The sequence below is a fragment of the Schistocerca gregaria genome, chromosome 4 (genome assembly GCF_023897955.1).
Source record: "Schistocerca gregaria isolate iqSchGreg1 chromosome 4, iqSchGreg1.2, whole genome shotgun sequence".
Taxonomy (NCBI): domain Eukaryota; kingdom Metazoa; phylum Arthropoda; class Insecta; order Orthoptera; family Acrididae; genus Schistocerca; species Schistocerca gregaria.
In genome coordinates this window covers 359,189,561-359,209,045 of record NC_064923.1, presented here as the reverse complement: position 1 = coordinate 359,209,045, position 19,485 = coordinate 359,189,561, and the positions used below count along the sequence as shown (strand labels likewise).

Below are 19,485 nucleotides of genomic sequence, written 5' to 3'. Positions count from 1 at the left end.
ATGGAGAAAAGGTTGCTAGTTTTGTGACACATGCAACACATCATGGGCCGTCCCCTCAGCAATGATGTACATAAGATAACGCCGTCCTTGGAATCTGTGCCTCCTCCATTGGCTCCCTTTGTCATTGCTATCATTCTTGAGAGATACACTATTGGCCATTAAAATTGCTAAACCACGACGATACCGTGCTACAGATGCGAAATTTAACCGACAGGAAGAAGATGCTGTGATATGCAGATGATTAGCTTTTCAGAGCATTCACATAAGGTTGGCGCTGGTGGCGACACCTACAACGTGCTGACATGAGGAAAGTTTCGAACCAATTTCTCATACACAAACAACATTTGACCGACGTTGCCTGGTGAAACGTTGTGGTGGTGCCTCGTGTAAGGAGGAAAAATGCGTACCATCACGTTTCCTACTTTGATACAGGTCGGATTGTAGCCTATCGCGATTGCGGTTTATCGTATCGCGACATTGCTGCTCGCGTTAGTCGAGATCCAATGCCTGTTAGCAGAATATGGAATCGCTGGGTTCAGGAGCGTATCACGGAACGCCGGGCTGGATCCCAACGGCCTCGTATCACTGGCAGTCGAGATGACAGGCATCTTATCCGCATGGCTGTAACGAATGATGCAGCCACGTCTCGATCCCTGAGTCAACAGATGGGGACGTTTGCAAGACAACAACCATCTGCACGAACAGTTCGACGACGTTTGCAGCAGCATGGACTATCAGCTCGGAGACCATGGCTGCGATTACCCTTGACGCTGCATCAGACAGGAGCGCCTGCGATGGTGTACTCAACGACTAACCTAGGTGCTCGAATGGCAAAACGACATTTTTTTGGATGAATCCAGGTTCTGTTTACAGTATCATGATGGTCGCATCTGTGTTTGGTGACATCGCGGTGAACGCACATTGGAAGCGTGTATTCGTCATCGCCATACCGGAGTATCACGCCGGCCGCGGTGGCCGTGCGGTTCTGGCCCTGCAGTCCGGAACCGCGAGGCTGCTACGGTCGCAGGTTCGAATCCTGCCTCTGGCATGGGTGAGTGTGTGATGTCCTTAGGTTGGTTAGGTTTAAGTAGTTCTAAGTTCTAGGGGGTTTATGACCTAAGATGTTGAGTCTCATAGTGCTCAGAGCCATTTTTTTTGTTTTTTGGCGAATCACCCGGCGTGATGCTATGGGGTGCCATTGGTTACACGTCTCGGTCACCTCTTGTTCGCACTGACGGCACTTCGAACAGTGGACGATACATTTCAGATGTGTTACGACCGGTGGCTCTACCCTTTATGCGATCCCTGCGAAACGCTACAAAAAATGTTCGACTTCTGCCCTTGCCAGCACATTCTCCAGATCCCTCACCAACTGAAAACGCCTGGTCAATGGTGGCCGAGCAACTGGCTCGTTACAATACGCCAGTAACTACTCCTGATGAATTGTGGTATCGTGTTGAAGCTGCATGGGCAGCTGTACCTGTATACGCCATCTAAGCTCCGTTTGACTCAATGCCCAGGCGTATCGAGGTCGTTATTACGGCCGGAGGTGGTTGATGTGGGTACTGATTTCTCAGGATCTAAGCGCCCAAATTGCGTGAAAATGTGATTACATGTCAGTTCTTGTGTAATATACTTGTCCAATGAATACCCGTTTATCATCTGCATTTCTTCTTGGTGTAGCAATATCAATGGCCAGTAGTGTAACATCACCCTCTCCGTTCGTTAAGTTTCATTTCGTTTCCTCCTCTTCTCCTGTGTGCGTGTACGTGTGTGTGTGTGTGTGTGTGTGTGTGTGTGTGTGTGTGTGTGTGTGTGTTAGGGCTTACAGGCGCTCAACGTCCAGATCATCAGCGCCCCGACACATATTTATAGAAACGAAAGTGGACAAATTTAGTAAAATCGTAGCATACACGGAAAGAAAGCGGGAAAAGATTCAAAATGCTGTATAATAAAATAAAACATAAGGAAAACGAGAAAGGAGCGTCAAGGATGCCACAGGAAATAGTCACTAGCTGGCCATTTACGTAAAATATGAGCGAGCCAGTTATCCTGTGAACAAATTAAGACTCTCTCCCTAAAATCTGGGTAAAAACATGGGGCAAGTCACAGAACTTTAAAACTTTAACCACATTCGTTTGAGTATTTCCTAAAAGTTATTGCAAGTCAGCCGCAGCCCGGTAGTCAGAAAATAAAACGCAATCCAATAAAACGTGGCGCACAGTGACCTGGACGCCACAAACACCACACATTGGAGGGTACTCTCGCCGGAGCAGGAAGCCATGCGTCATAGGACTGTGGCCTATCCTAAGCCGAGTGAGGAGAACCTCGTCCTGTCTACAGAGCTGGACAGAAGTACACCACACACGCGTTGTGGCCTTGACTAAACGGAGCTTATTGTCAGCCAATTCCAGCCACTCATCCTCCCACTGACGCACGATTCGAGAGCTCAATAGCGAGGTGAGTGCGTGCAGGGGGATGGCATACTGAGACACGCCTCCTTAGCTGCGAGATCTGCCCTTTCGTTCCCAGCAATGCCGACGTGCCCTGGAACCCGGCAGAAAACCACCTCCTTCCCCAGTCGTTGTAGTTGGAGGAGGACAATCTGGATGGTCTGGACTATTTTATCTGCTGAATACAAACGTTGCAATGAGTGAAGGGCATTTACAAGGGGAGGCCGCCAATTGTGAAATTCAGATTCGATTCATATTGCGCATAATAAAAGATCATGGCCAGAGGTGTAGTGTGGCAAAGCACCAAGATGCACTTCTCTGCCGTTTTCGAGAAAATGGACAGTTAAAAGAAACCGTTGCGGTGAAATACTCTCTACGATTAATAATTATGTACAGGGTCGTGGCGCAGCGGTAAGCGCTCGGGTTCGTAATCCTAAGGTCGCCGGATCGAATGTCGCGCCGCCATGCCATATATATATGAACTATTAATGAATTGCTCTCCAATTGTACCGCCTCCATTTTTTCGGTTTTTTTTTTTTTTTTTTTTTTTTTTTTACAGGGTGTACCAAAGCTCTCCCTTCCGCATTGATTTTCGACAGTGATATAAGGTGCGCTAGGGACCGCATCTACCTTCTTTCGAAGTTAGCAGGCAACTACGCTGTTATGCGCCAGCTCGTTTCGGCCCATTCAACATCTGTCCTTCAAGTGTAACGAGCGTGTAACGGAGTTTATATTTCATACCTGCCACAGCAAATTTGTGTTCGTGGGGTCTCTATTCTAATTCGAACGTTTGACTTACGCTATACGTATTCGTTTCGGAATATCGTTTCTGCGTCTTCCGTTAACTATACGTGGTTAACATTATGAAGACAATTATTAACCTTTGTGAAATACAACTTTGTTTGCGGAAAACATAATGATGTTCGAAGTCGCCAGTTTTTCCACGACGAACCACTTTCTCTTGTTCGCATTGACGGCGCTTTGAACAGTGGACGTTACGTTTCAGATGTGTTACGACCCGTGGCTCTACCCTTCATTCGATTGCCGGCCGGAGTAGTCGAGCGGTTCTAGGCGCTTCAGTCTGGAACCGGGCGACCGCTACGGTCGCAGGTTCGAATCCTGCCTCGGGCATGGATGTGTGTGATGTCCTTAGGTTAGTTAGGTTTAAGTGGTTCTAAGTTCTAGGAGACTTATGAACTCAGATGTTCAGTCGCATAGTGCTCAAAGCCATTTGAAACATTTGAACCATTCGATCCCTACGAAACCCTACGTTTCAGCAGCGTAATGCACGACCGCATGTTGCAGGGCCTTTCTGGATACAGAAAATGTTCGACTGCTGCCCTGGCCAGCACATTCTCCAGATCCCTCACCAATTGAAAACGTCTGGTCAATGGTGGCCGAGCAATCGGCTCGTCACAATACGCCAGTTACTACTCTCATGAACTGTGGTATCGTGTTGAAGCTGCATGGTCAGCTGTACCTGTACACGCAATCCAAGCCCTGTTTGATTCAATGCCCAGGCGTATCAAGGCCGTTATTACGGCCAGATGTGGTTGTTCTGGGTACTGATTTCTCAGGATCTACGCACCCAACTTGCGTGAATATGTTATCACATGTCAGTTATAGTATAATATATTTATCCAATGAATACCCGTTTATCATCTGCATTTCTCCTTGGTGTAGCAAATTTAATGGTCAGTGGTGTATTACTGTAGTCAAGGTCAATCACGAGGGTTCAAGTAGGAAATTTTGTTATTCCATATTCCGTCTTTCCTTAGGATCAAACCACAATCCCAAATTCCTATATTATGATATTCTAAGTACCAAATTTTTACTTTAATTATTCAGTGTACTTACTGTTCACTTCATTTAGAACAGCCTTCTCTCCATTGCTCATTCGTATATGCTTACGTTTCGACGATCTGCGAATCAACGGACGTTATCTAACTCCTTAGGTTAGCACTGGCCGCGATCAGCGGTTACAGACGTCCGACTTTGGGCACGTTATGAAACGGAAGGTAGGACAGAGAGTGAGTTAATGTGAAGAGTGGGTTATTCACATGACGATCAACGCAAACCAAAGCGAACAATTACAGTTGAGGTAAACATGGCGACGACGGCGCCAACACCATTTACATCTACATCTACATCCATACTCCGCAAGTCACCTGACGGTGTGTGCCGGAGGGTACCTTGAGTACCTCTATCGGTTCTCGCTTCTATTCCAGTTTCGTATTGTCCGTGGAAAGAAGGATTGTCAGTATGCTTCTGTGTGGGCTCTAAACTCTCTGATTTTATCCTCATGGTCTCTTCGCGAGATTTACATAGGAGGAGCAATATACTGCTTGAGTCTTCGGTGAAGATATGTTCTCGAAACTCCAACAAAAGCCTGTACCGAGCTACTGAGCGTCTCTCCTGCAGAGTCTTCCACTAGAGTTTATCTATCATCTCCGTAACGCTTTCGCGATTACTAAATGATCCTGTAACGAAGCGCGCTGCTCACCGTTGGATCTTCTCTATCTCTTCTATCAACCCTATCTGGTACGAATCCCACACTGCTGCGCAGTATTCAAGCAGTGGGCGAACAAGCGTATTGTAACCTACTTCCTTTGTTTTCGGATTGCATCTCCTTAGGATTCTTCCAATGAATCTCAGTCTGGCATCTGCTTTACCAACGATCAACTTTATATGATCATTCCATTTTAAATCACTCCTAATGCGTACTCCCAGATAATTTATGGAATTAACTGCTTCCAGTTGCTGACTTGCTATATTGTAGCTGAATGATAAGGGATCTATCTTTGTATGTATTCGCAGCACATTACACTTGTCTACATTGAGATTCAATTGCCATTCCGTGCACCATGCACCATTTCGCTGCAGATCCTCCTCCATTTCAGTACAATTTTCCATTGTTACAACCTCTCGATATACCAGAGCATCATCCGCAGAAAACCTCAGTGAACTTCCGATGTCATCCAGAAGTTCATTTATGTATATTGTGAATAGCAACGGTCCTACGACACTCCCTGCGGCACACTTGAAATCACTCTTACTTCGGAGGACTTCTCTCCACTGAGAATGACATGCTGCGTTCTGTTATCTAGGAACTCTTGAATCCAATCACACAATCACACATATGCTCTTACTTTGTTCATTAAACGACTGTGGGGAACTGTATCGAACGCTTTGCGGAAGTCAAGAAACACGGCAGCTACCTGTGAACCCGTGTATATGGCCCTCTGAGTCTCGTGGACGAGTAGCGAGAGCTGGGTTTCACACGACCGTCTTTTTCGTAACGCATGCTGATTCCTACAGAGTAGCTTTCTAGTCCCCAGAAAAGTCATTATACTCGAACATAATACATGTTCCAAAATTCTACAACTGATCGACGTTAGAGATATAGTCTATAGTTCTGCACATCTGTTCGACGTCCCTTCTTGAAAACGGGGATGACCTGTGCCCTTTTCCAATCCTTTGGAACGCTACGTTCTTCTGGAGACTTACGGTACACCGCCGCAAGAAGGGTGGCAAGTCCCTTGGCGTACTCTGTGTAAAATCGAACTGGTATCCCATCAGGTTCAGCAGCCTTTCCTCTTTTGAGCGATTTTAATTGTTTCTCTATCCCTCTGTCGTCTATTTCGATATCTACCATTTTGTCATCTGTGCGACAGTCTAGAGAAGGAACTACATTGCAGTCTTCCTCAGTGAAACAGCTTTGGAAAAAGACATTTAGTATTTCGGCCTTTAGTCTGTCATCCTCTGTTTCAGTACCATTTTGGTCACAGAGTGTCTGGACATTTTGTTTTGATCTACCTACCGCTTTGACATAAGACCAAAATTTCTTAGGATTTTCTGCCAAGTCAGTACATAGAACTTTACTTTCGAATTCATTGAGCGCCTCTCGCATAGCCCTCCTCACACTACATTTCGCTTCGCGTAATTTTTGTTTGTCTGCAAGGCTTTGGCTATGTTTATGTTTGCTGTGAAGTTCCCTTTGCTTCCGCAGCAGTTTTCTAACTTGGTTGTTGTACCACGGTGGCTCTTTTCCATCTCTTACGATCTTGCTGGGCACGTACTCATCTAACGCTTATTGTACGATGGTTTTGAACTTTGTCCACTGATCCTCAACACTATCTGTATTTGAGACAAAACTTTTGTGTTGAGCCGTCAGGTACTCTATAATCCGCTTTTTGTCACTTTTGCTAAACAGAAAAATCTTCCTACCTTTTTTAATATTTCTATTTACGGCTGAAATCATCGATGCAGTAACCGCTTTATGATCGCTGATTGCCTGGATTCTTTGTCCCTGCCACCCGTTATGAACGCTTGAGTCTCCCAGTCTATATCCGGCAAATTAAAATCTTCACCCAGAACTATAACATGGTGGGGAAATCTACTCGAAATATTTTCCAAATTATCCTTCAGGTGCTGAGCCACAACTGCTGCTGAGCCAGGGGACCAATAGAGACATTGAATTACCATGTCTGAGCCTGCTTTAACCGTGACCTTCACCCAAATTATTTCACACTTCGGATCTCCGTCAATTTCCTTCGATACTATTGCACTTCCTATCGCTATAAACACGCCTCCCCCTTCACTGTCAAGCCTGTCTCTGCAGAATACATTCCAATCAGAGTTTAGGATTTCATTACTGCTTACGTCTGGTTTCAGCCAACTTTCAGTCTCTAGTACTATATGGGCATTGTGACGGTTTATTAATGAGAGCAGTTCTGGGACCTTTCTATAGACGCTCCTGCAGTATGCTATTAGCACATTAATATTGTTATTCCCTGTTGCATTTTGCCCATCCCTACCTCGCCGCGTCTCAGGAGGCGTCTTTTCGGGCCTAGGGAGGGAATTCTCTAACCTAAAAAACCCACATGTGCACTCCACACGTACTCCGCTACCGTTGTAGCCGCTTCTTGCGTGTAGTGTACGCCTGACCTATTAAGGGGGACCCTAAATTTCTCCACCCGATAGCGGAGGTCGAGAAATTTGCATCCCAGATCTCCCAGAATCGTCTGAGCTTCTGGTTTAAGCCTTCTACTCGGCTCCAAACCAGCTGACCGCGATCGGTTCTGGGAACGATACTACAAATTGTTAGCTCAGATTCCACCCCGCGAGCGAGGCTTTCCGTCTTCACCAATTCCGCCAACCGCCTGTACGAACTGAGGATGACCTCTGAACCCAGACGGCAGGAGTCACTGGTGCCGACATGAGCAACAATTTGCAGTCGGGTGCACCCAGTGCTCTCTATCGCCGCCGGCAGGGCCTCCTCCACATCTCGGATGAGATCCCCCGGCAATCAGACAGAGTGAACACTGGCCTTCTTCTCCGACCTTTCCGCTATTTCCCTAAGGGGCTCCATCACCCGCCTAACGTTGGAGCTCCCAATAACTAATAAACCCCTCCCCCCGTGTGCCTGCTCGGACTATGCTGAAGTAGCGGCCACATGTCCTCTCACAGGCAGAGCGGGCGATGCCACACGGCCAGCCTCCACATTTACCCTCCGCCTCGTGCGCCACGAACGCCGCTGAACCCGCCACTCCCCTTGAGGAGAGGGTCACCCAACCGCCACGGTAACCGCGAAGATGTCTCGACAGCAGGGACAGTGGGTGAAGCATGTAACTCCTGGGGTGTACCATGCTACGCACCAGACTCCCCACTGCCGCTACACTCCGAGGCAGCTGCCTTAAGACGGCTGACCGCGGCCATAAACACGTTCAGCTGTTCGCGAACAGTGGCCAGCTCCTACTGCGTCCGTACACAGCAGTCACACATCCTATCCATCCTAAGAAATCAATTTACTGTAGAGAGTCAATCAACTTTTAACTAGACTGCTAATTCACTAAAGGCGGCTGATTATTGACTAAACTGTGGTTGCTAGACACTTCTTGTAGAAAACAATGAAAATAGCACTACCTGTCTCTGGACGGTACTGAAAACAAACACTAGCACTACTGGCACTATGGTTGACTAAAGGGACTCTCTCTGACTGTATTCATAACAAACACGAAATCTATGGAACACTATTACTAGCACTCGACAATTAAAGCTTCGTAAAAGCAAAAACACACGGAAGAAGAAGTGACAAGTAAGAAAAATACAGTTAATACTTAAATTAACGTAGCTCGCTGCACGGCAGACGTGAAGCAGACGGCAGTTAGTTTGCATCTATCTTCAAGATTCTGCCAATTTAGTTTCTTCAGAGTAACTGTAATATTCTCCAGTGGGTCGGACAAGTCTGTGAACATCCATGCCGCCCTGTTCCGTACACGCTCAAAATCTCCTGTTTGTGCTATTTGGTATACGAGTCCCACGCAACTGAGCAGTATTCTAGAATGGACCACACGAGTAAGCAGTCTCCTTTGAACACTGACTGCATTTCCCCAGTATTGTAGCAATAAACCGAAGTCTACCGCTGGCTTTACTCACTGCTAAGACAATACGATCATTCCATTTCACATCCCTACAAAGTACTACACCCAGGTATTTGTTTGAGTTATTCCAACTGTGGCTCGTTGATAGTATAGTCATAGAATGCTATATTTTTTTGTTTTGTAAAGAAAAAAAAAGATAGGGCAATGCCGGCCACGCTCCCCCACCCCTAGCTCTCAGGTCAACGAAGAGATATAGCGCGTAGTCAGGTGTTTTTCTTTCAATAAAATAATTTAAAAGTCGGTTTTACGTAGGTTTTTAACTGGTTGGGAACCAGAACTTTTTATTGCTACTTACAAGTCGCCTACCGTCTTCCAAAATATTAAGAATACCTCGTACCGCCAGGTCAAGGCCCCTACAGACTGTCGTATGGGCGCCCTTGTATGCCGACATCGCAAGTAGGAATTTAAGAAACAGAAGAAGTATATAAGGTTATCGAACGGGTGATACAGTACCTAAAGGGAGATGGAAAACAACTCGTGATAATCGTGGGAGGTTGAAATGCGGTTGTAGGAGAAGGAATAGAAGAAAGGGTTATGGGAGAAAATATTGGCCTGATAGTAGGAACGAGAGAGATGAAAGACTAACTGATTTCTGTAATAAATTTCAGCTAGTAATACTCTCTTCAAGAATCGCAAGAGAAGGACGTATACGAGGAAAACAACCGGAGGCATCGCAAGAGTCCCGTTGGATTACATCATGGTCAGACAGATATTTCGAAATTGGATTTTAAAGCGTACCCAGGAGAAAATATAGTCTAAGATCACTATTTAGTAATAATTAAGAGCATACTGGAGTTTAAGAGAGCAGTGCAGAAGAATCATTGCGGAAGAAAGTGGGATACTCGCTGAGGAAGATGAGACTTGACCGAAGCTTGCTAAAGAAGGCAGTACAGGTGAAGAGGAGTGATATCTCTCAAAATAGCGATAGCATATGTTGAAATGACAAACGTAGCTAGTGGAAGGATAACTGCGAAGAAACCATGGGTAAAAGAAGAATTACTTCAATTGATAGATGAAACAAGGAAGTAAAAGTGCTCAGGGAAAGACAAAAACACAGCAATATGAACCACTTAGCAACGAAATAAATAGTAAGTGCAGGGAAGCCAAGACGAAATAGCTGCAGAAAAAATAAGAAGAATTAAAAAAAGAAATGATTGCCTGAAGGACTGACTCACCGTAAAGAACAGTCAAAATAACTGTCAGTGAAATTAAAAGCGAGGACGGGAACAGGAAGAGTGCAATATGAATTCCACTGTTTAACGCAGTGGAGAGAGCTGTAAGAGGGAGGAATTGGCTGATGGTGTGGTAGAAGAAGTCGATGGGGAAGAGACAGGAGAACTAGTATTGATGTTAGAAACTAGAAGGGCTTTGGAAGGCTTAAGATCACATAAGCTAGAAGGATCAATAACATTTTATCGAAATTTGTAAAATCATTGGGCAAGGTGGTAACCAACCGACAATTCAAGTTGGTGTGTAGAACCTACGAAATTGGCGACACACTATCAGACATTTGGGCAAACACCATCTACGCAATTCCGAAGATAGCAAGAGTTGAACAATGGGAGAACTATCGCACAGTCAGATTAACAGCTCATGCATCCAAGTTTCTGATAAGAATAATATACAGAAGAGTGGAAACGAAAAGTGCGGATCTGTTACATGATGATCATTTTGGTTTTATGAAACGTAAAGGCACTAGGGAGGCAGTCCTGAAGTTGCGGTTGATAATGGAAGCAAGACTAAAGAAAAATCAAGACACATTCATAGGATTTGTCGAACTAGAAAAAGGGTTCGACGGTGTAAGATGGTGCAAGATGTTCGAAATTCTGAGAAAAATAGGAGTAAGCATAGGGAGTGACGGATAATATGCAATATGTACAAGAACTTAAGAGGGAACAATAACACTGGAAGACAAAGAAAGGACTGCACGGATTAGAATGAATGTAAGACAGAGAAGTAGTCTTTCGTTCCTGCTGTTCAGTATATGTGTCGAAGAAGCTGTGACGGGAATAAAAGAAGTTTCAGGAGTGGGATTAAAATTCAGTGTAGGCGAAGAATTACAGATATGAGGCAGCATTAACTCCGTCCCTTTGTTTTTTGACAAAAGAGGGAGTACTATTCCACGCAGAAAATAAGCATAAAACTCCATCTCTATTTATAAGGTCACTTGCAAATCTCATTTCAACTGCTTTCTTAATAACACTAACCCAATACTCGGAAATGCATACCAGAATCTCTGTGTTGTTACATTCGGCTGGATGACCAGACAGGCAATGTTCTGCAGTAGGAGATTTGATCTGCTGTTGTTAGCGTGTGCGACGCTTATGATCAGTTCACCAGTCATCCACAGTCCTGATGGTCTGACCAAAATTTGACACGCCACGACTGCAAAGAATACGATAGACATGCCTTACGCGAACCAAAATTATACTTTACGGTTCCTAAGAGGATCCTTATCTCAGATGGTCATCGAGAAACACATTTCACATCACATTTTTGCAAAATACAATCAGTCCTACGGGAAATGTTGCCCAGTAAGTCTGCGGTCATGAATCACCGTCCAGCCAAATCCAGTGAATGCCGAAATTTTGGAACAATTTCATTCTGTGTCTGCTCGGCATTCGGTTAAGTTTGAACGTTTCCGTGGCTCGGAGTCTAATAGTATATTACGATCTTCTGTGATAAGTATAACGGAAAACTTTCCATAGTAATTAAAATGACTAGAAAGAGTAATATTTACGATCGAGGCGCCCCTAATTTTTTATCAGAGATGAGCACTCACTTATTTATTCTCGGAGTACAACTTTTACTATCGAGTTCGAATACATAATATTCACAATTATAAGTTCCCTTCGTCTTTATCAGAGCAAGAACAAAAGACGACAGAGATAACAAAAATCAGAGATAATGCAATGATTGTGTTTGCTTTTCTTGCGCAAGGAGTAATGTCTTTGGTTCTTACACACAGCACAGTATCTGACGTAGCTATTTCTGTAATAAAATGTGATATTACAATTCCATAGCTCTCTCGCCTGTCTATACACTTCCCCCACTACCACGCAATGCTGTTTGAGGGTGATAAGGGGGGCAGATAGGGGAAATGGCGAAAGTGATGATTTAAATGGCAATGCAGTCAGTCACAGTGTACATGAATTGATTTCATATTTCTCAAACATGGATCACAAATTAAAGAAATTTATAGTAATGTTTAAATTTTTTTGGGATGCTGAACACAAAATATAATATTCATCTGATACATAATGTCGGCAAACGGACTGACGCAGACGATTTCTCAGATTTTCGCACTCAGGCTGCCATCTAACTTTTCAGACTCATTGCAGAGATCTGGGAACTCTTCCAAAGCAAAACGAAGTAGACCTCCTGGATAGCTTTAACGTAAAAAAAAATTATCTTTTAAACGGGAACTACATTGCATCAATCAGATCAATCTTTATGTGCACAGGGACACTTTCAACTGAAACAGTAAAACAGCTGGAAACCAGATGTTAGATTGACAGTGTCCTCAAAAATTTTAGAAAAGTGCCCTTGTAATCCTTTCAAGACCACAATAAATCCTTCAAAATTCGCGCTTGCTTTAACGCCAGTGAGCTTCCACAATGCGATTTTCTTTTTAAATGCATCCCCATCAAACCAGAACGAAGCTGTTTCTCACCTTCCAAACTCTTTCTGCGTTTAGTTAAATATACCTAAAAGGTGAGGTCTGCAGTCCACTCTGGATGTTCTAATTTTCGTTCGCGCTTTCCTTTCTCGTAAAAATTCAGCAGTAATAGGATTTGAATTGATAAATCGTTCTAGGCGTTCCTCATGAATTAACCAACGCACTTAGCTATAATATATAAACTCTCCATGCTCTGCGTTCAGTTCCTCAGAAAGAGCTGCAATTGACAGTGGACTAATGTGTGCGACCTCAGAAAATTTATTACTAGTAACAGCAATTACATAACGTGCTCTATTCTTGAAAATTTAGCACAAAGTATTTTTTCAGTCGTTGCAATTTTTTGCTCTTTCATCGTCAACCATATATTTAAATTCTTTCTGCATGGTACTGTAATTTAAATTCTTTCTGCATGGTATTGTAATGTCGCTCCATAGCAAATTTACCGTACCCGTCGACCATGTGACTGTATATCTTTTACGCGATGTTGAGAAGTGTTATCCATCTCTACTCTCAGTATCTTCCACTTTCAAAATCTTGTGACGATATATCGTTAGACTGTCTCTTTTTGTACAAAACTACCGCTGGACTTGTGAACTTGCTTTATACCACAAACAAATAGCAAAGAGTAAACTGCGGTAGCAGTACGATTCTGGTGAACTGAAGAAAGTCGTACCGACAGAAGAATGCCGCAAAGCAATGTTAATTGAAGTGTCGTGCTGTGCCGAATACTAACGAGAAGGACGGAGCTAAGGCGAGACAGGCCGATCGTCGGTCCATATACGGCCACTCCGCGACCGTCGGTGCCGTAAGTTATTTCAACAGGTTATTCACAGTTTATTCCTACTCACGGTTCTCCATTTGCCTCAGTAATTACACTTCGATCACACAGCAATGATAGAGCTCTTCTTCCTGCTCCACGCATCGTAGTCAGAATGGTCAGTGGACCCGCTTACTTAATCAGCTATTATTATTTTCTTATTTTACGGCATAAAATATTAAGAAAGACATCTCCATGTACTTACTGCCTTTATATTGCTGCTGATGAATACCACGTACACGCAGCAGCTTCCCAGTTGAAAGACTAACATGAAGACGTTCACAATATGCCTGAAATATGTTGGGAGCATTAGAAACGATGACATCACTTCTACAATGTTTGGCAGAAAATTATTTATTTATTTTCCTGTACATTTATATATACCCAACCATGATTTGACCTATATCTGGAATATCGTTTAAAAAATTTCCATGGAAACATAAATTCATTTCAATAATGTAGACGACAGGAAGACGAAAGATTTTCGTTTACTCCCGTGTATGTTTTGAATTCTTTAAATTCCACATGTTCCCATTACATTTCTGTCAGCTACAAAGTCACCAACGTCTTCCTCTGTCTGTGTGTGTGTGTGTGTGTGTGTGTGTGTGTGTGTGTGTGTTTTGTAATGACACACTCCGACGCAGAGGCATACAATACCTTAAAATCTGCACAAAAGATTAAATCGAGAGGGATGTAGAATATAATCTCTGTAATGTTCATATTGGATCCTCTTCTGTTTCACACTCCAAGAAGGAGCTAAGATACACTTTCTATTGTTGTCTTGTAAGGGATGAACGTAATTTTTGGTGTGTTCGAAAAGGCAGCCATCTTGTTAGTATTTATGGTTTGTGCGACGAACAGAGCAAGTAAGTGCTGAATGTGAAATGAGTTAGTCAATAATGCCAATAGTTATTGGACGATACCTTGCAGTGCTACGTTTCCGAAACGGGTGTGGCGGACTGCAGCGACCTCCCCTCTCTTTAAGAAGGCATAACGCATATATATGGGGGCGAGTCAAATGAAAACGTTAATTTTTTAAAAAAAACATATTATTTATTGTGCAGAAGTGGTACACAGCTGTATCACTTTTCAACAGAATCTCCCCCATGCTCAATGCAAGTCCTCGAGCGCTTACAAAGTGCATTAATTCCTACAGAAAAAAATTCTTTTGGCAGTCCGCGCAACCACTCATGCACCGTGTGGCGTACCTCCTCATCAGAACGGAACTTCTTTCCTCTCATTGCGTCTTTGAGTGTCACTCGGCGGTTTTCCTTCACTATGGCTTCAAATGCTGCAATGTTCTGTGGAGTCACAGCTCTTTGTGCCTGACCTGGACTAGGAGCATCTTCCACCATTTGCGAACATCCAACTCCATTCGTAGACTTGCCTTTCCCTAAATCGTTTCAGGTAAATGCCGGGTTGGTTCCTTTGAAAGGGCACGGCCTACTTCCTACCCAATCATTCCCTCATCCGAGCTTGTGCTCCGTCTCTAATGACCTCGTTGTCGACGGGACGTTAAACACAAATCTCCTCCTCCTCCGTAGACCTGCTGCTGTGACAAACATGCATCACCGTACTGAACCTTCATTCGTTGACGAATTTCAATAGGTTTCACACATTCACTACGCAAAACCCGAATAACAGAACTCTGTTCTTCCTGGTGCAAGTCGCAAGTGGGGCGGAAATCTTTATACTGATACTGCGACGGTATGTGTGCATCTGCACTATGCTGCCACCTACAGGCCATCCTGCACGCTGTTTGTAGCACGCTTACCAACTTACAGGATAACGACGCAAAATTTCGATTTGTTATTACAAATTTAGGTTTTCATTTGACTCACCCTCGTACAGAGCAGTAAGTTATTGCCGACTGAAGGAATAAATCTGAGGTGTATAACAAATCCGTCTATGTGAAATAACTAATCAAAAGTGGCTAATTCTTGGAGTATCAAACTTTAATCGGCCAATTAAATGTAAGAATTGTAACTTGCCAGAACAGCTAGTCACCTCACCAAACTGTCCCTCACTTCTGATTTTGACTCTTGAAGTGCGACATAGACGGTTAAGGGCGGGAAAGAGGGTGGTGCGGCAAAGAGGGCGGTAATTTAGGGCGTCAGCGGGATGACACCGGAAAGCCTGGCGCCTAGGGTATAGCACACAATGAGCGACCGCTGCTTTCAGCAATATGCGGCCACGTCTTGCAACGTTGTGAGGTGCTTGCCCTTGGTGAGGGTACGGTAACACTCGTCGGTGGTTCTTTCATGTTGCTATCACTTCTGTTGGTATCATGAGCCACGTGGTGGGAAAGCCGCTCAACAGATGAATTTGAACGACGCAGCTACAAAGTCACCAACGTCTTCCTGTGTGTGTGTGTGTGTGTGTGTGTGTGTGTGTGTGTTGTAATGACACATTCTGACGCAGAGGCATACAATACCTTAAAATCTGCACCAAAGATTAAATCGAGAGGGATGTCGAATATAATCTCTGTAATGTTCATATTGGATCCTCTTTTGTTTCTCACTCTAAGAAGGAGTTACGAAACACTTTCTATTGTTACCTTGTAGAGGAAGGACGTAATTTTTTGTGTGTTCGAAAAGGCAGCCATCTTGTTAGTATTTGTGGTTTGTGCGACGAGCAGAGCAAGTCTTATTGTCTTGTGAATAAAAAATAGTGAGAGATATCTAAGTTTTACGAGAATTATTTAAATCGACGTAGCATTGTATTCCTTGGTTTCCACCGTCTTCGTGAAGTAAACCGATGCCGACTTAGGAAGATACACACGGTCAACAAAGAGAAGAACATCGATGGCGACTAGTGTATTAATATTGTGGCAGAAGTACTAATTCAACGTCTAAGGTGGGAACTCTGATTAAATCTACAATGACGTAGAATTCAAAAATGTTATTAATCGGAATTGTAAATTATAGTACAGGCAAATTTCACGCAGCATTGAATTTGTCCGCATTCAAGCCGGTCAATACAGTCCGAAAGAAAGCCTTTCAAAAATTCTAAAGTTACAGTTCGGTGTCCATAATTTTTTTTCTCTTTTCAAAAATATCAGTAAATTTTTTTTAAATTTATTTCCTCACAATGTGTTTGACTGTACCATTTAATTTCAAAGCGCACTTTGCACGCAGCTAAATACAGTTCTGATAGACCAAATACAACTATGTTCGCATTGCTAAAGGCTCCAATATACATCTTTCATTTTTTTCCTCTCATATAACTAAAGCTTTTTTTGTGTTGACTAACCTCTTGCAAGTCACCGTCAATAGGAAATCCACCACTAGCAAAATTACAGGACACGGCCCACTCCGGCATCTAAGCAATGGCGTCCAAATTACAAGGGATAAATTATACTACAATTATTCTCGTTGTCTGTGAATTAATTTGAAATGCACGGCATCTCCCTGAAAAAATCATTCCTCCCCCTCAGCGTCTCCTCACAACTACCATGCCGCAATCTTAAATGTTTTGTCCCTGATTCGACAATTAGCTTTATAGAATTTATTATTTCCGTTTATTTATTTGTTTGTATGTTTACGAGTTGATGAATCCGGCATTGCACTAGTATTCGTTTTATCATTTTCCTATTAGGAACATAAACAAAAAACTAACTTTGTTTGCACTGAAGCATTGAAGAAATTTCATTTCCAATGTATTAGTAAAAACGCATTTGAAATTATGAAGCACTCGTACAAAAAATATGCATAATACGCAAAAATATAATTGCAGTCCACATTAAGAAACATGATGCCGGGCAGTTCCTGTGTTCTGGGCGGAGCTGCTTCGCGTGTCTGCAACGCGATCTTATAAACTGTCTCTGTGGCAACTTCTCTTCATAGTGCTATAGACTGCTATTGTTTCCGCCTACAGCCGTTTTCACTTCGTAACTGAAAGCTGTCAAAAGATACACCAGATCTCAGGGATTTCCATAAGTTGACTCTACTCCAGGTGTGTCTCAGTAGTAAAGAATAAATATATTAAAACCTCATAACGCGGATCTTTTTTCACGTATCTACTGTTTATGACGTCATATCTCCTGATCTATGTACCATATAATGATATAACTATGTAAGTACGTTCAGCTGCATGTATCGATATTGTGTGTAAAACTGCATGTGTCGATACTGTGTGTAAAACGTGTTACGAATAGGGTCATAGCACAGAAACAGTGCACTTAAACGTCATACATAACGCAATTGTTTGTCACGTATTTCCTTGTTTATGATATCATATCTCCTAAACTATGATAGGTAGGTGGTTCTTACTCACATAGTGATTGTTGCATGACCGTAAGGGATATGTGTACCAAGTTTGGTTGAAATCGGCACACTGGTTTAGGAGGAGATCTATTTTTGTAATATGTATTTACTAAAGCCATTCCATTCGTTCCTCGATTGTGGAACAGATATGTGTTTAAGTGCCGTTATTTGAAATTTGGCTTGTGTAGGAGTTTTTGTTTATCAGTCCAAAAAAACATTGAGTCCATGAAATGACTCGAACAACGAGAAGGCTACACCTTGAGAACTTTTACGACAAATGCGTGCTATTAGTGTTCCGTGTCAGTCAGCAGGTGGAAGGAAGCACCTAACAGGTGATACAGCAGTAAAGTGCTCGCCTGGGCACAAAAGCGTAGCGTGATCGAATCCCCGTCCGACAACAAATATTTCAATCTGTCTTCTATCCCCAGCATTCGCCTCTCAATAATATGGTGACTCGCCAGAAACGACAAGCGGTTCATATTCCATGTTGAATGCAGGTGCCCTTTCTCCGACTGGATAACTGGGATATGTTATGAATAGACAAGCGGCCAACGTGGGGTCCAATTGAGGCGTCCAATCGAAAGACTCACCGTAGTAAGCAATGCATTTAGAAACACCTTAATTGTAGCACTTTTTTTATTTCAATTTAGTTGATTACTAATTTAAAACGGCGTTGTGACTTGTCAGATGACAACAATTTACGTTCAATGATTCACTGCAGTTTTCATTTTGGGGTTGCAAAGGAGCAATACAAATTACGTGCCGAACATCAGACGTGAAACGTGCTTCTTGTAGGTTATTTTGTGTTTTCAAGCATGCAGCAAAGTTTTTGAGAACTTGAGAAAATACAGAAAGTAAATTTATTCTAGAAAGAGTACAACAGACACACATCACTGTATATTGCAGCTTCGGTTAAAGACATGGATCAGTACAAAATAGGAGTTTGTCTTCTTCCTTCCTCCCAAGGTAGATGGAAGATCGCTTCACTGTATGGTAACTGGGAGGGGAAACGTAACTGTAGTTGCTTAAAACGTGAGTGTTGTGACCAGTTTCCATGGGTGTTGGTAGTTGGTACTGACGTACTGATATCGAATGCTTCAAATGGCTCTAAGCACTATGGGACTTAACATGTGTGGTCATCAGTCCCCTTGACTTAGAACTGCTTATACCTAACTAACCTAAGGACATCACACACATTCATGCCCGAGGCAGGGTAACAACCTGTGACCGTAGCAGCAGCGCGGTTCCGGACTGAAGCGCCTAGAACCTCTCGGCCACAGCGGCCGGCTACTGATATCGTTTTCTCAGTATGCTACGTCAGCAGTGTTATCTGTGTCATACGGATAACTGGTTCAAATTAATTTCCTGTATGGATTTATGTTTGTGTTGTTAAGGACGACTGTACGAATGACAAGAATGGAGACTGTGACACCATCCCCCTACACGTGGGCTAATGCTCGCGAGTAGTGCCAGTCACCGAAGTTTATCCGGTGGACGGAGCACCTTCAGCAGTCACACGCTCTCACTCCATTAAAGACTCTAAAGAGGTTTACGATTTGACACGCTACTGTGGGATACTGTTTGCTATTAATCAGGGCCCACTAGCCACCACCATTTTCCCACGCCACTTCTTAACTGTCTCTCGGCACACTGGTTTAGAAGGAGATCTATTTTTTAATATGTATTTACCGCCAGGATATGAGTCGACTATCTCCGCGGTTGGTGCCGTCGCACTTATTTTCTTTCTTTAGCATCACCGATTATTTAAGAAGGGTGGAAGATCACGAGTTACATGAGGCCCTAGTAACTCCGCCGTTTGACGCACTAA

At 43.3% G+C, this 19,485-nt stretch overlaps 1 protein-coding gene across 3 annotated transcripts in view; it reads right to left on the bottom strand.

Moving 5' to 3' along the window:
* Nucleotides 1-19,485, bottom strand: part of LOC126268195 (proton-coupled amino acid transporter-like protein CG1139) — a 158,166-nt gene that overhangs the window by 40,113 nt on the left and 98,568 nt on the right. For all 3 annotated transcript variants that reach the window (XR_007549111.1, XM_049973811.1, XM_049973812.1), the window contains exon 6: nt 13,598-13,682. Coding sequence is in view for 2 of the 3 variants with exons in the window: in XM_049973811.1 (XP_049829768.1) it covers nt 13,598-13,682 (85 nt within the window). In the remaining variant the exon portion in view is untranslated. The remainder of the gene's footprint in view (nt 1-13,597; nt 13,683-19,485) is intronic.